At 39.6% G+C, this 11972-nt stretch overlaps 1 protein-coding gene across 4 annotated transcripts; it reads right to left on the bottom strand.

Moving 5' to 3' along the window:
- Positions 1 to 1321: 1321 nt before the first annotated feature.
- Positions 1322 to 11286, bottom strand: CD79B (CD79b molecule). 4 transcript variants are annotated; one of them, XM_074260837.1, is made up of 6 exons: positions 11090 to 11286; positions 8328 to 8384; positions 4278 to 4589; positions 3272 to 3417; positions 2530 to 2571; positions 1322 to 2409 (listed from the first exon to the last, which is right to left on the bottom strand). In XM_074260837.1, exons 1-6 carry the CDS (start codon positions 11193 to 11195, stop codon positions 2311 to 2313), a joined length of 762 nt encoding a protein of 253 aa, XP_074116938.1. In that variant the 5' UTR covers positions 11196 to 11286; the 3' UTR covers positions 1322 to 2310. The 4 variants fall into 4 exon arrangements, with proteins under 4 accessions (XP_074116938.1, XP_074116937.1, XP_074116940.1 ...); XM_074260836.1 differs by having other exon boundaries at positions 1692 to 2409; positions 8328 to 8387; positions 11090 to 11284; XM_074260839.1 differs by having other exon boundaries at positions 1692 to 2409; positions 3272 to 3390; positions 11090 to 11282.
- Between the last annotated feature and the right edge of the window lie 686 nt (positions 11287 to 11972).

Here is an 11972-nt window from a genome sequence, read left to right as displayed (position 1 = left end):
TAAAGAGGAAATTGGTGATTGGTCTAATATCATACAAGTAGCATGTATTGGAAGTGGGGTTTGAACTCAAGGTGTCTGACACCAGATTCAATGCTTTTTTCCATTGTACCATGCTAAGAAGTCTGGTTTAAATTCTCATTTGTGGCAGGGGTTGAGGGGGAAGAAAAATAAAGTAAGTTAGAGTGTTCAGGGGTAAGATATTCTGTTGAATTTGAATTCTGGGTAGGATTCAAATAGGCAGAAAAGTGGGAAATTCTATGATTTTCCCAATTAGAGTATTAACTTCTTGAGGGCAGGCACTATATAGAGAACCTATCCCAGCATTCGGCACATATTAATTTAAGGGTAAGATCAAAGATTTTTTTTTTGTTTTCCTGCATGTTGTGTTTGCATAGAGCTAGGAACTGTTAGGCAGGTAGAAGAGAAAATGGCCTTTCCCCTTGAGCTTAACTTTGTCTTTATGACCTTCTCCATCTCTTCATTTACACTGGAGAATGGAAAAGGTAGAAGGGGACTTGGAGTTTAAAAAAATTCTGGGGAACCTCATACTCCAGAACTGCATAATAGCTTTTTAGATGAGTAGATTTACATAGAGAATGGCTAGATATAGATATTAGAATCAGAGATTAAAATTAGGAGATATATGGATTACTCACCATGACCTAGAGTTAAGTTGCCTATGGATATTTAGTCCAAAGATTGTCTCAGTATATGAACAAACTTGGAGTATTCTATGACCACAGAGCTTGACATCTGAGACAAAGAATCTTTGGTGAAGATGAAATGCTTTCTATCCAAAATTCTGAAAAGGAACAGTCCACTCTGTAAAGATAAAAGTCAAAAGGATTTTTCCACCTACCAAACCCAGCTCTGTTATTGATCCTTTGTTTGAGGAAGGTTTTTTTAAAGAGATTTATTAAGGTGGCTTTCTCTTTTTATAAGGCAGAATAACCTATTAACAAAAGTCCTTAGTCTAAAGCTAGATGTGGAAGAAAAGAGGAGTTCCATAGATATATACTATGTAAAGTAGATGGATTATGCCAGTTTCTCCCAGGGCAATATGGCTGGTAAAGCAGCATACAGTGGAATAGCATTTCCAGCAGAAATCATCAGAGATCAGTTCTGATAGGAGCAGAGTGTGATATCATTGGAATATAGCAAAGACCCTATAGTGTCAGAGGTGTGAATTACTTTTCCAAACATGTATTCTGTTCATGCATGTATACCCTTCCAGGTAAGTCTATTCTGCCCATTAATAGTATGATTGTTTATGGGAGAAAGTATCCTAAATCTATGGGGGGAAATGTGTACAACTTGTCTTATAATGTTATTAAATACCTTTATTAAATACCTTAAATGATCTGTGACTAATTGCTAAAGATGAGTATATTGGTGGGCACTTGTGAACTATGGATTTAGTCAACAGGTATGCACAATGTCCTCAAACTTGGGACAGCAAGTATATATATATATATATATATATATATATATATATATATATATATATATATTTAGAAAGAGAGAGAGAGAGAGAGAGAGACGAGAGACAGAGAGAGACAGAGAGAGAGAGAGACAGAGAGAGAGAGAGAGAGAGAGAGAGAGAGAGAGAGAGAGAGAGAGAGAGAGAGAGAGAGAGAGAGAGAGAGAGATGTGGGGAGAGACATATCCATGAGATGCTATAAGTCCCCATGTGTTTTCTCAAAACACACAGTTTATTACATCAGAAGCTATGCACAGAAGACCAGGAAGGACCCAACAAACCCTTGGAGATGGGAGAAGGAGATATATCTCCAAAGTCCTTAATTTGGATTGAGTCAGTTGGCCGTCCAAGTTTCAGAGTCTATCCTGGTCCTTGCTTGCTTTGGGCTGGAGGAGCCATGCTGTAGGGGCCAAGTATGACCCGGTCTCCTAGATCATTCTGAGTCAGATTTACAGATTTCTTCCATTTTTCCTCACCAAACTCCAAATCTGTTTCCCTTTGTTTTATTTCCCTTCTCCCCATCAAGTCTGTGTCTCTCTCTACTCTATTTCCTTCTCTCCCAGCCAATTACCAGTTTTAGGGAGACAAACTCCCCTAAACCTGTGTTCCACTGAGCACTACAGGTCTACACCTCTCTGGAGATGTTTGTGAGTTGAGAGGGGTTGGAGGTAGGAAGTAGGCCTGGAGGCAGGACAGTTATGGGCAGAGGAGAAAGGAGTAATAGGTTGGAAATCAGTACAGTTCCATGAAGCTGATTTGCTGGATGAGCTGCCTCCAGGAGACTGATGGAGGGATGGGGAGCGTAGGAAGAATTGTCAGGTGGGGAACCTTCACTCTTGGCCTGGGTGCTCACCCACTGACCATTTTACTTCTCCCGTTCGAAGTGTCACGATGTCCTCATAAGTGGCTGTTTGGTCAATTTCCAGACCCTACAGATTTCAAGAATTGTACAAAGTTAGGACTAGGGCTATAATATAAACATAAAGTAAGTCTGCACTCACTACCTACAACCACCACCACCAGCTCATGTAATTACTGCTCTTTCTTACCTCATAAGTGTGATCATCCTCCAGGGCCACCTTGCTATCATCCTAACAGAGAGACAGAAGGAGAAGGTTAGTCTGGGCTCCTCTCTCTCCCCTTACTATTATTTTATAACCAGGTTTAACATGTAAAGGAAGGGAAAAAAGAGCTGGGTATAGGAATGGGAGTGGGGAGAAACAGCTGGGTCTTAGGATGGGGGTAGATGAGGAAGATAGGGGCCTGAGGATGGAAAGGGGAGATGGATATTCAGTATGGAAGAGAATGAGGGCCAGAAAAACCTAAGGATAAAATGGGTGAGGGGGAAGAGGATCGAGGATGGAAGCAGGAGAGAGCAGGGATAAGATGGCGGTTCAGGATGGAAGTGGGTGAGGGATGTGGGTGAGGGACAAAAAGGTCAGAAGATGAAATGGGTGAATGGAGGGGAGTCCAAAATGGAAGAGGGTGGGAGAAGAATGTTAGGATAGGATAAGGGAGAAGAACAGATGGATCTGAGGATGAAGTAGGGAAGGGGGAGATAGCTGTTCAGGATGGAAGTGAGTGAGGAAAGACATCAAGGGGAAGGAAAGTGGAGGTGAGATTGAGAAAAGGGGTGGGAGATGAAGAGATAAGAGGAGCTGTGGGAGGGATGCAGAGGGGAAAATCAATGCAAGCTGTCCCCTCCCATACTCCTTTAAGCCAGTGTGGTCCAGCAGGGTCTCTTCTACTTGTTCACCTATTTTTTCCCTCCCTCCTCCTCTCCCCAGTCACCTTATCTAACAACAGGAAAATAGGGACAGTGATGAAGACAATGATGAGTAAGGTCTGGATCATAATGATGGCATCTTTCAGAGTGTTCCTCCGCTTCAGCTGGGCCACGGTGCTGTACCCTTTGGGAGACACAATGTGGGAAGGTGCTGAGAGGAAAGGGATGTCACAAAGTTCAACTATTAAGGAACAGAAATGGTAGTTTCTTAGCAGATCTTCCTTTGTCCTGTGCCTTACCATCTCTGAGGGTCCCCTCTCTTTTATCATAGAAAGTGATAAAGGTGGGAAAGTGGATAAAGAGCTAGACTTGGAGTTAGAAATGATTGAATTAGAATTACTTGCTGTTGATCCTGGGCAAGTAATTTAACTTCTGCCTATTCATTTTTCTCCTCTGCAAAATAGAGATAAAAATGTCTCTTATTTCACAGAACCATGAGAAGCAAATAAATCCTGCTTCAGATACTATCTATAAGATCCTGAATAAGTGACTTAACTTTGGAATCCCTCAGTTTCCTAACTTGTGACTTGTTAGCCTTTAAAGTTTCCTTCAGCTCTAAAACTGTAATCCCAAAGTGCTTTGTAAACCTCAAAGCATTATATACACATTAGCTACTCTTATTAATTGAATCTAGGTTAACTGGGTGGACAGTTAATTCCCATTTGAACCAATCATCTTCACTCATTTCTGGGTCAGAAACAGCCTCCCACCCTCAGTTTAGCCAAATACCTGCAAATGTGTATATCATCAGTCACAGGGGAGACCAGCAAGGGTCAGTCAATGGCTTAGTGCGAATGCTAGGCTAAATCTACCATGGCAAAGAGAGCTTACATGGGTCAGTTACCAGGGACAAGTCCCCAGAACCATCTGGGCACATTCTATCCATCCTGGATGCCAACTGGAGAGCTGGCATTCTTTTCTCAATGGTAGTAGGGGTAGACAGGGTAGTCTGGAGTGTTGTACAGTGGGCAGATAAAAATGCTCTGGACCCGGGCTTATCCCCAAACATACCCATGACACGGAGCTCAGTGCCGCATGCCTGGTATAGCTTTTCAGGATTCTCCTCACACACTTGTTGGCAGTAATAGATGCCATTGTCCTCAAATTGTATCTTTTGGATTACGAGAGTGACAGTGTCGTTACTCCGAGAATTCTGCAGCCGTTCATTGTCAAGTTTTAGAACCCGCGGGTCGGGATCTGACTCCTGCTGCAGCAGCCAGCTCACTTTACCCTCATGTTTTATGTGGCAGGTCACTTCAAAGCGGCTGTCCCTCTTTTTGGCAGCAAAACGTGGATACTGCCAGATCTCTTTGCATGAATTCTCTGTGAAAATCAAGATCAGACCCTAAGTTTCTCTAGTCCAAAGTCCTAAGGGCATAAACCTCTCAGCCTTCAGCTCTACCGATCCAGGGGCCATCCTTATACTGTCCCCACCAACACAAACAATGGCCTGAAGTATAGGAAGAGGCATGGAGACACCATGGAGATATGAGACGGAGGAAGGAGAAGTGACAGAAACTAAACAAGAGTAAAATTCCCTTGGACACTTATGCTCTTCTGGTCATTGGCCACCAAGTTCTGAGCCAGTCTCTAGCATCTAAACCATGGTAAATGTGTAATGAATAAATTAATATTCACTCAAGTTCTTTTGTATAGGAGTTCATACACTTATCACATGGGTTAGTAGACTCACATGTTATATTTTTTGTATAAGTCCTATCCTTTCCATCTTCCCTGCTGCTATCCAGGCTAGTCCTTCCCACATCTCTTGTTTGGATTATGGCAACAGCATTTCTGATTAAGGGGTCTTCCTCTGTCCAATAACTTTCTTCTTCTTAAATAGTTATGTAATAATAGGCAAATAATTTATCTGAGCCTCAATTTTTTCATCTATTAAATGGGGATAGCAAAGTGATCATATTGAGTTATTTAAAAGTAAAACATTACTAAAACCTAAAACTTTATAAAACCTAAAAACATTTATAAACTTTATAGTAATCTGCTATTATTTTTATTATTATTATAATATTCTAATTATGACATTCCTCTGCAGTTATTCTAGTCCTCCAATAATTGTTGGCTGATCCATTTCATAAATGAAAATCACCTTTATATATAAAGTATTAAACAAAAAACAAATTCTGATTAGCCAAGAACTGGAAATAAAGTGAGGGGAAAATGACTAAGAAGTTATGGTATATGAATGTAATGGAATAATATTATGGGGTAAGAAATGACAAACGGGACAGATTTATAGAAACCTGAAAAACATTCACAGTGAAGTGAGTGAAACAAGAGAACAAATCATATGATAACAACAAGCTTGTAAAGATGTCTCTGGAGCATCTATGTTGAAATATGCTGCTCCCCTCCTAATTAATAGAGGCTGGAGAAAAAGCATCCATTTTTGGATTTGAGCACGTAGGGATTTATTTAGTTTGACTCTGTATATCTGTGTTTAAGGTTTTCTTTTTTATATTAAATTGAAGGGAAGGGAAGAAATAAGAGGGAGGAAAAATGCTTGTTAATTTAAAAATAAAATAAAATGTGGGGGGGGGAAAGGTCTTGACTTCAAGTCATGAACTTGTTTTTAAAAATATTTTGATAACTGCATTTCAACACAACTGGTTTTCTTTGTAATTCTATATTTTATGTAATTCATTTTCAAATATGATGCTGAGAAGGGGTTCGTTCGCAGGCTACAGTAAATAGTTAAAAGGGTCCATGACACAAAAATGATTAAGGATCCCTGCTTTAGAGTATGAACTGACTGACTCAGAATAATTGGGGGTTAAATAATAAATTCAGTCCATGTGCAAAATTTGATCTCTTTGTTCTTTGTGTGATACCTGAGCAGGTAAGAGTTTCTAAGAGTCTCGTCAAGGGCATGAGAACCACGTTCCCTTGTTCTATGAGAACTTGTACAAAGCCAGTCTTAAGAGTGAATTAATCAGTCCACAGCCACTTATAAAGTGTCTGCTAACTGCCACGCACCATGCTAAATGTGGATATATAAAAATAGGCCATCTCCCCAAACAAACAAACAAAAAACCCCAATCCTTGCTTTTAAAGAGCTCTAAAGAGAAAAATGACACACAAAAAACTATGTACAAACAAGCTACAAACAGAATAAATCGATGATAATCTTAAAGAAAATCCTACTTTATAGGCTATCAGAAAGTGTTTCTTATAAAAGTGGAGATTCTAATGCAGAGAATGAATTATTCCCTTCCCTTCAAGAGTTTATGGTCTTTATTTTCTTTTTTGCTCTTCAACCAATCATAATGCTCAAAGATTCCAAATATTAGATTTGGGTGTAAAAGTAATAGATAAAACCTTTATTTCCCAACCAATTGCTACCCAGAATCCCTCAGAATTGAGAATAATGAGGGAATATCTTTAACATATATTAGATTTTTCCTGTACAAAAGGATAAAACTAGAAACTTTTCTTTGTGGCTTATCCTATTCCTCCTCCATGAATTACAGTACATAATGAGTTAGCAGAACTGCTAAGTGGCTCAGTAAATACAATGAGTGGTCTAAAGTCATCTTCCTGAATTCAAATTTAGTTTCAGACATTAGCTGTGTGACTCTGGGCAAATCACTTAACTCTGTGCCTCAGTTTCTTCATTTGCAAAATGAGTTAGAGAGGAAAAGGGCCAACCACTCCATTATCTTTGCCAAGAAAATCCCATGAAGTTACTAAGAGTCAGACATGACTGATCAATAAAATAACTTGGAGATTTGTGCAGGTCCTCTCTCCAGTCCTCTTAAAGCTTCAGTTGACTGAAAAGCAAGGATTTTTTTCCACCTTTTTTCAAGTCACGGACCTTTTTGACAATTTGGTGAAATCAATTGTCCCCTTCTCATAATAATGTTTTAAAAGTACAACATAAAACACATAGGAGTCTTTTGTATTGATGTAGTTATCCAAATTTTTTCAATTTCATGGACCCTAGGTTAAAAACCCCTGCAATTAGGAATGCTCTTTAATAAATTTCATATGTGTACCTAAGTTTTGTGAATGAGCCACTTCTCATTTTCCTTCACTAGCATGGATAGTGATTTAATAATAAAAACAATAGCTAGCTTTTATTATAGCATTTTATAGTCTCTTTAGAGATACTTTTCTGACAGAAGTAAGTATTTAAATGATTAAGAAAACTTGATTAATTTTCTTTCCTTTTAAAGAAAAATGCAATGAACCAGCTTTGTACTTGCCCCTCAAATTCCAAAAGGTGGAACTGGCTCTTTATTGTCAATCCAAAGTTCAAACTGCATAATCTATCATTCAAAGCCCTCCACAATCAGATTCAAATGTGTGTTTGCAATTTCGTTTCCCACTATTCCTTTTTGGGTTTTTGGACACTATGTATTCTGGCCTCTAGGTCTATGCTCAAATTGGTTCTCTCTTCCCTCCATTTGCTTAAGGCCCTACTCAGCTTCTCTGTTGAGCCTGACATGACCTCAGGGTCCACAATGACCTTTCTTCTGTGGCACACAAATCTCTGTACTTTTCTGGGTTACTTTTTACCTTTCTGTGTGTCCTGTCTCTGCACCTGGATGATAAGCCTTTTGAGGTCAGAGCCCATGGCTTTACCTCTTTGGATGAGATTAATATGAAAAATCATTGAAAGTAAGAACTGGTTTGTCTTTTTATCTCCAAGTGCCTGGCACATAGTAGACATGTAGTAAATGATTGTTGGGTTTACATTTATATATTCCTTTGCCCCTAGTGTGGTCTTGATCATTGCTTGCTCTCAGTAAATAATTGCCAATAATTGCGATTGATGATGAATGATAGCATGGGAGAGACAGTGAAGACTTAGTTAAGATTTGGTCAGAAGACCCTGGAGACATGAAAATACAGAGAAATTCATTTATCAGGGATGCCAAGGAAATGCAGATATAGCAAAAGGTCAGGCCCTCCCCCGCCCTCCAGAGCTTTTCAAACAAGATATACTGAAGGTATCTCTCCCTCCATTCATCCCCAGCCCCCCTACTACCCCTCCCTCAATGACTTAGATACAGTACCCTGAGAAAGAATAGAACTACTAACCTCTGGAACCACGGATATCAACACCCTCAATTGTTTGGGCTCCCAGGACCATCTCACCTGCTGAGGAACATGGGGCAGAAAGAAGAGAATCAGGTGGACAAGATAAGAGAAGATAGCACTGGGGCCAAAAGAACATCAGGGAAATCCTATAGTATAGGAAGCATCTGACTTTTTTAGTTTGTTCAAATTCTAATCATTCCCATTGATATAATTTTTCTTTCCTTCGTTCCTTCGTTCCTTCGTTCCTTCGTTCCTTCCTTCCTTCCTTCCTTCCTTTTTTCCTTCCTTCCCTCCCTCCTTCCTTCTTTCCCTCCCTCCTTCTTTCCCTCCCTCCTTCCCTCCCTCCTTCCTTCCTTCCTCCCAGCCTTCCTTCCTTCCCTCCCTCCTTCTTTTTTCCTTCCTCCCCTCTCTCCCTCTCTCCCTTCTTCCTTCCTTCCATCAGCATTAAGTGATCTAACTAGGGTCAAGACAGTTTTAAGTGTCAAATGTCTGAGACAGGATTTGAAAGTTTGACTCCAGGGCTGGTGCTCTACCCACTGCACTACCTAACTGCATGATTATTTCTTTCCCACAATTACTCTCCCATGTCCCAGCACTTCAACTGATTCTTCTATACTTCCCATAGCTGAGATTCAACAGATGGAAAGGGACAAAAGGAGGGAGGCAAGCTAGGAAGAGAGGAGTATAGAAATAAAAGGAAGATAGGAATAGGGAAAAAAAGAGAGATGAGCAACAAGGAAGAGAAGTGCTTATGGAACCCTTTGCCTTCAAAATACTAAAATTATAGAACATCAGGGATGAAAGAAATCTTAAAACACTGAATTTTAGATTTTCAGACCTTAGAACTGGAGAGGACTCTAGAGATTTTCTAGTCTGAGCTTCTTGTTTTTATAAAAGAGGAAAGTGAGGTCCAAAGATATTGCCCTTTTTTTTTTTTTTCTTGAGTTAATATACAGAACACAGAGGAGGGGGAGTCTACATTCTACTTCCTTCTTTATGAAAGCATTCTCTCCTCTTTCAGCAGACTCCAAGTTACCAAAATTTCCATTTTCCTCACTTTTTTCTCTCCACCCTACACAGGGCTCCCACTACAGGCATCAGATCTGGGAATCACCTAATCTCCTTAATCTCTCTCTTAAGCTCAAGGCCTTCATTACTAGTTGCCCACTGGACATTTCAAACTCATCCTACAGGAAAACTCAAATTCAATACATCCAAAACGAATTCATTTTCCCCCCACAAAACCCCCTTTCTTTTGAACTTATATACTTCTTTCAAGGGCACCATTGTTCTTCTAGATATACAGGTTCACAACTTAGACATCATCTGCAACTTCTTGCCTTCACTCTCACAATTTGTTGCCAAATCTTATTGTTTATATCTCCAAACATCTTTCTTATATCTCCCCTTATCTTTATTCACATAATTACCATCCTAATTCAGGTCCTTATGACTTTTCCCTTGGATTATTGTAATGAGTCTCCTAACTAGTCTTCCTGTCTCAAGTTTCTTCACTCCAATCCATTCTCTACATAGCTGCCAAAGCGATTTTCCCAAAGTCCAGGGTAGATCATGTCATATCTCTACTCAGTAAACTTCAATAGCTCCTTAATATCTCTAGGATCAAATATAAAGTATCTGGCATCTAAAATTGTTCAGAATATGGCCCTTCCCCACATTTCTATTCTTATTACAAATTATTCTCTTCAATAAACTTTACAATACATCTATGTTAATCTGCTTGCTGTTTCCTAAACACAGCATCTCATCTCCCCTCTCTTTGCCTCATTGTTCTCCACACCTGGAATGCTTTTCCTCTTTATTCTGCCTCTTACAATCCTTGTTCCTGCTTCAACACTTCAACTCAAACACAACTTTCTTCAAGAGGCCTTTGCCATCCTCCCAACTGATACTGCCTTCCCCTTGTATTTTCTCTCTCTCTTTTATGTAATACCTATTTATGTACACGCTGTCTTCCCCATTTGAATTGTAAGCTCCTTGAAAACTGGGCCTGTTTTACTTTTTCTTTGTATTTCCAGTCCTCAGCATAGACCCTGACACATAGCTTAGGAAATGCTTATTGACTGATTCATGGATTATACAAGCTCTACCCAGAGTCAGAAATAAAGATCCAGGAAACATGAGTGATAAAGATATAGACAAGATATAGAGAGACAAGAAGAGAGAGACAGACAGACAGAGAGACAGAGATAGGAATAGGCAGAGACAGAGATAGACAGAGATAGATAGGCAGAGAGAGATAGAGAGACACAGAAAGATAGAGACAGAGTCCCAAACTTTAGTAAACTGGAAAGACCCTTAGTTACACACCTTCTAGTTCCATTCTTTTAAAGATATAGAAAATACAAAGACTTAGACGTAAAAAGTAGGAGAGACAAAGAGAGACACAGAAAGTGAAAGAGACCAAGAGAGAAATAACACAGACATTGAAAGTGAGAAACAAAGATAGAGACAAGAAAAACAATCCCCCCCCCCAAAAAAAAGCAAAAACACGTAGACAAAAATTGTGATTGGGACAGAATGATCTATGAAGATACAGAAAGGCACAGAGAAAAACCTAGACACAAAGAGAAAGATCTGACCTACCTCACAAGAAAGGATGTAAGAAAAAAAAAAACAATTCTCAGGAGGCTAAAAAAGCCCTTGTTAAATGTGCACTGTTCTTGTAATCTACACAAAGACAGAAAAAGAGCAAGAAAAGTGGAGAGTGGAAGGAGACCAAAGTCAGCCTCTCTGAGTACCTGAGAGTAACAGAAGCAGCACAAGCCCTTCTTTGGAGATGGTAGGCAGTCCCAGCCCAACCATGGTCAAATTGATTCTGTCCTTGACCCAGGTCTTGACCTCCATGGCTGTGGCTCCTTGGAGGGAAGTGCTACAGCTTGCTAGGCAGCCTGGATTCCCCACCCCACTAGGCCTCTTCCTGCCATGCAAATCTAGACTCAGGGGACAGACTGGCCCCTCCTGTTATTTCTGGGGTAGAGGAGGTGGGGCCCAAGGATGGGATTAATTTGGGAAGCTGCAAACTCTCTTGTCTGCTCCTTGCTTCTCAGACTTGGGGTGAAACCAAAGATGTGCTAGAGTCAGGTTGAATTTGGTCAGGAGAGTCAATTGTTAAATTTTCAGTGAGAACCTTTAGGCCTTGGAAATCAGCAAATACTACAAATAAGGGTTTGGTTTATTGTTGAATTGATTGTACTTGAAAAGTACAAAAAGTACAAAAGACTTGAAAAAGTAATAGAGAAAATGTTAATGCAAATGAAATTTAAAAGTATGTTGAGCATATTTTACTTTTTCTTCTGGAGAGCTGATTGTTAAACATTTACCAACCTATTTCATGGAAGAACCTTTTTTTTTTTCTTCTCATCTTTGATTACTGCTTCACAGCTTAATCAATAGTAATAGAAAGAGAATGGATTTACAAAGAAGACCAAGTTTGAGCTGGTTATTGACCTTGAGAAAAATCACTTTTTTTGGCTTCAGTTTTTTCATCTATTAAAGAAGAGGCTGGCCCCTCCTGTTATTTTTGGGGTAGAGGGCCCAAGGATGGAATTAATTTGGGAAGTTGCAAACTATTGTCTGCCCTTTGCTGATGATTCTCAAAATATCTTCCATCTTCAATAATAA

The sequence above is a fragment of the Sminthopsis crassicaudata genome, chromosome 4 (genome assembly GCF_048593235.1).
Source record: "Sminthopsis crassicaudata isolate SCR6 chromosome 4, ASM4859323v1, whole genome shotgun sequence".
Taxonomy (NCBI): Eukaryota; Metazoa; Chordata; class Mammalia; order Dasyuromorphia; family Dasyuridae; genus Sminthopsis; species Sminthopsis crassicaudata.
Note: the sequence above shows the minus strand (reverse complement) of the source record. Positions and strands in the feature narration are given on the sequence as shown.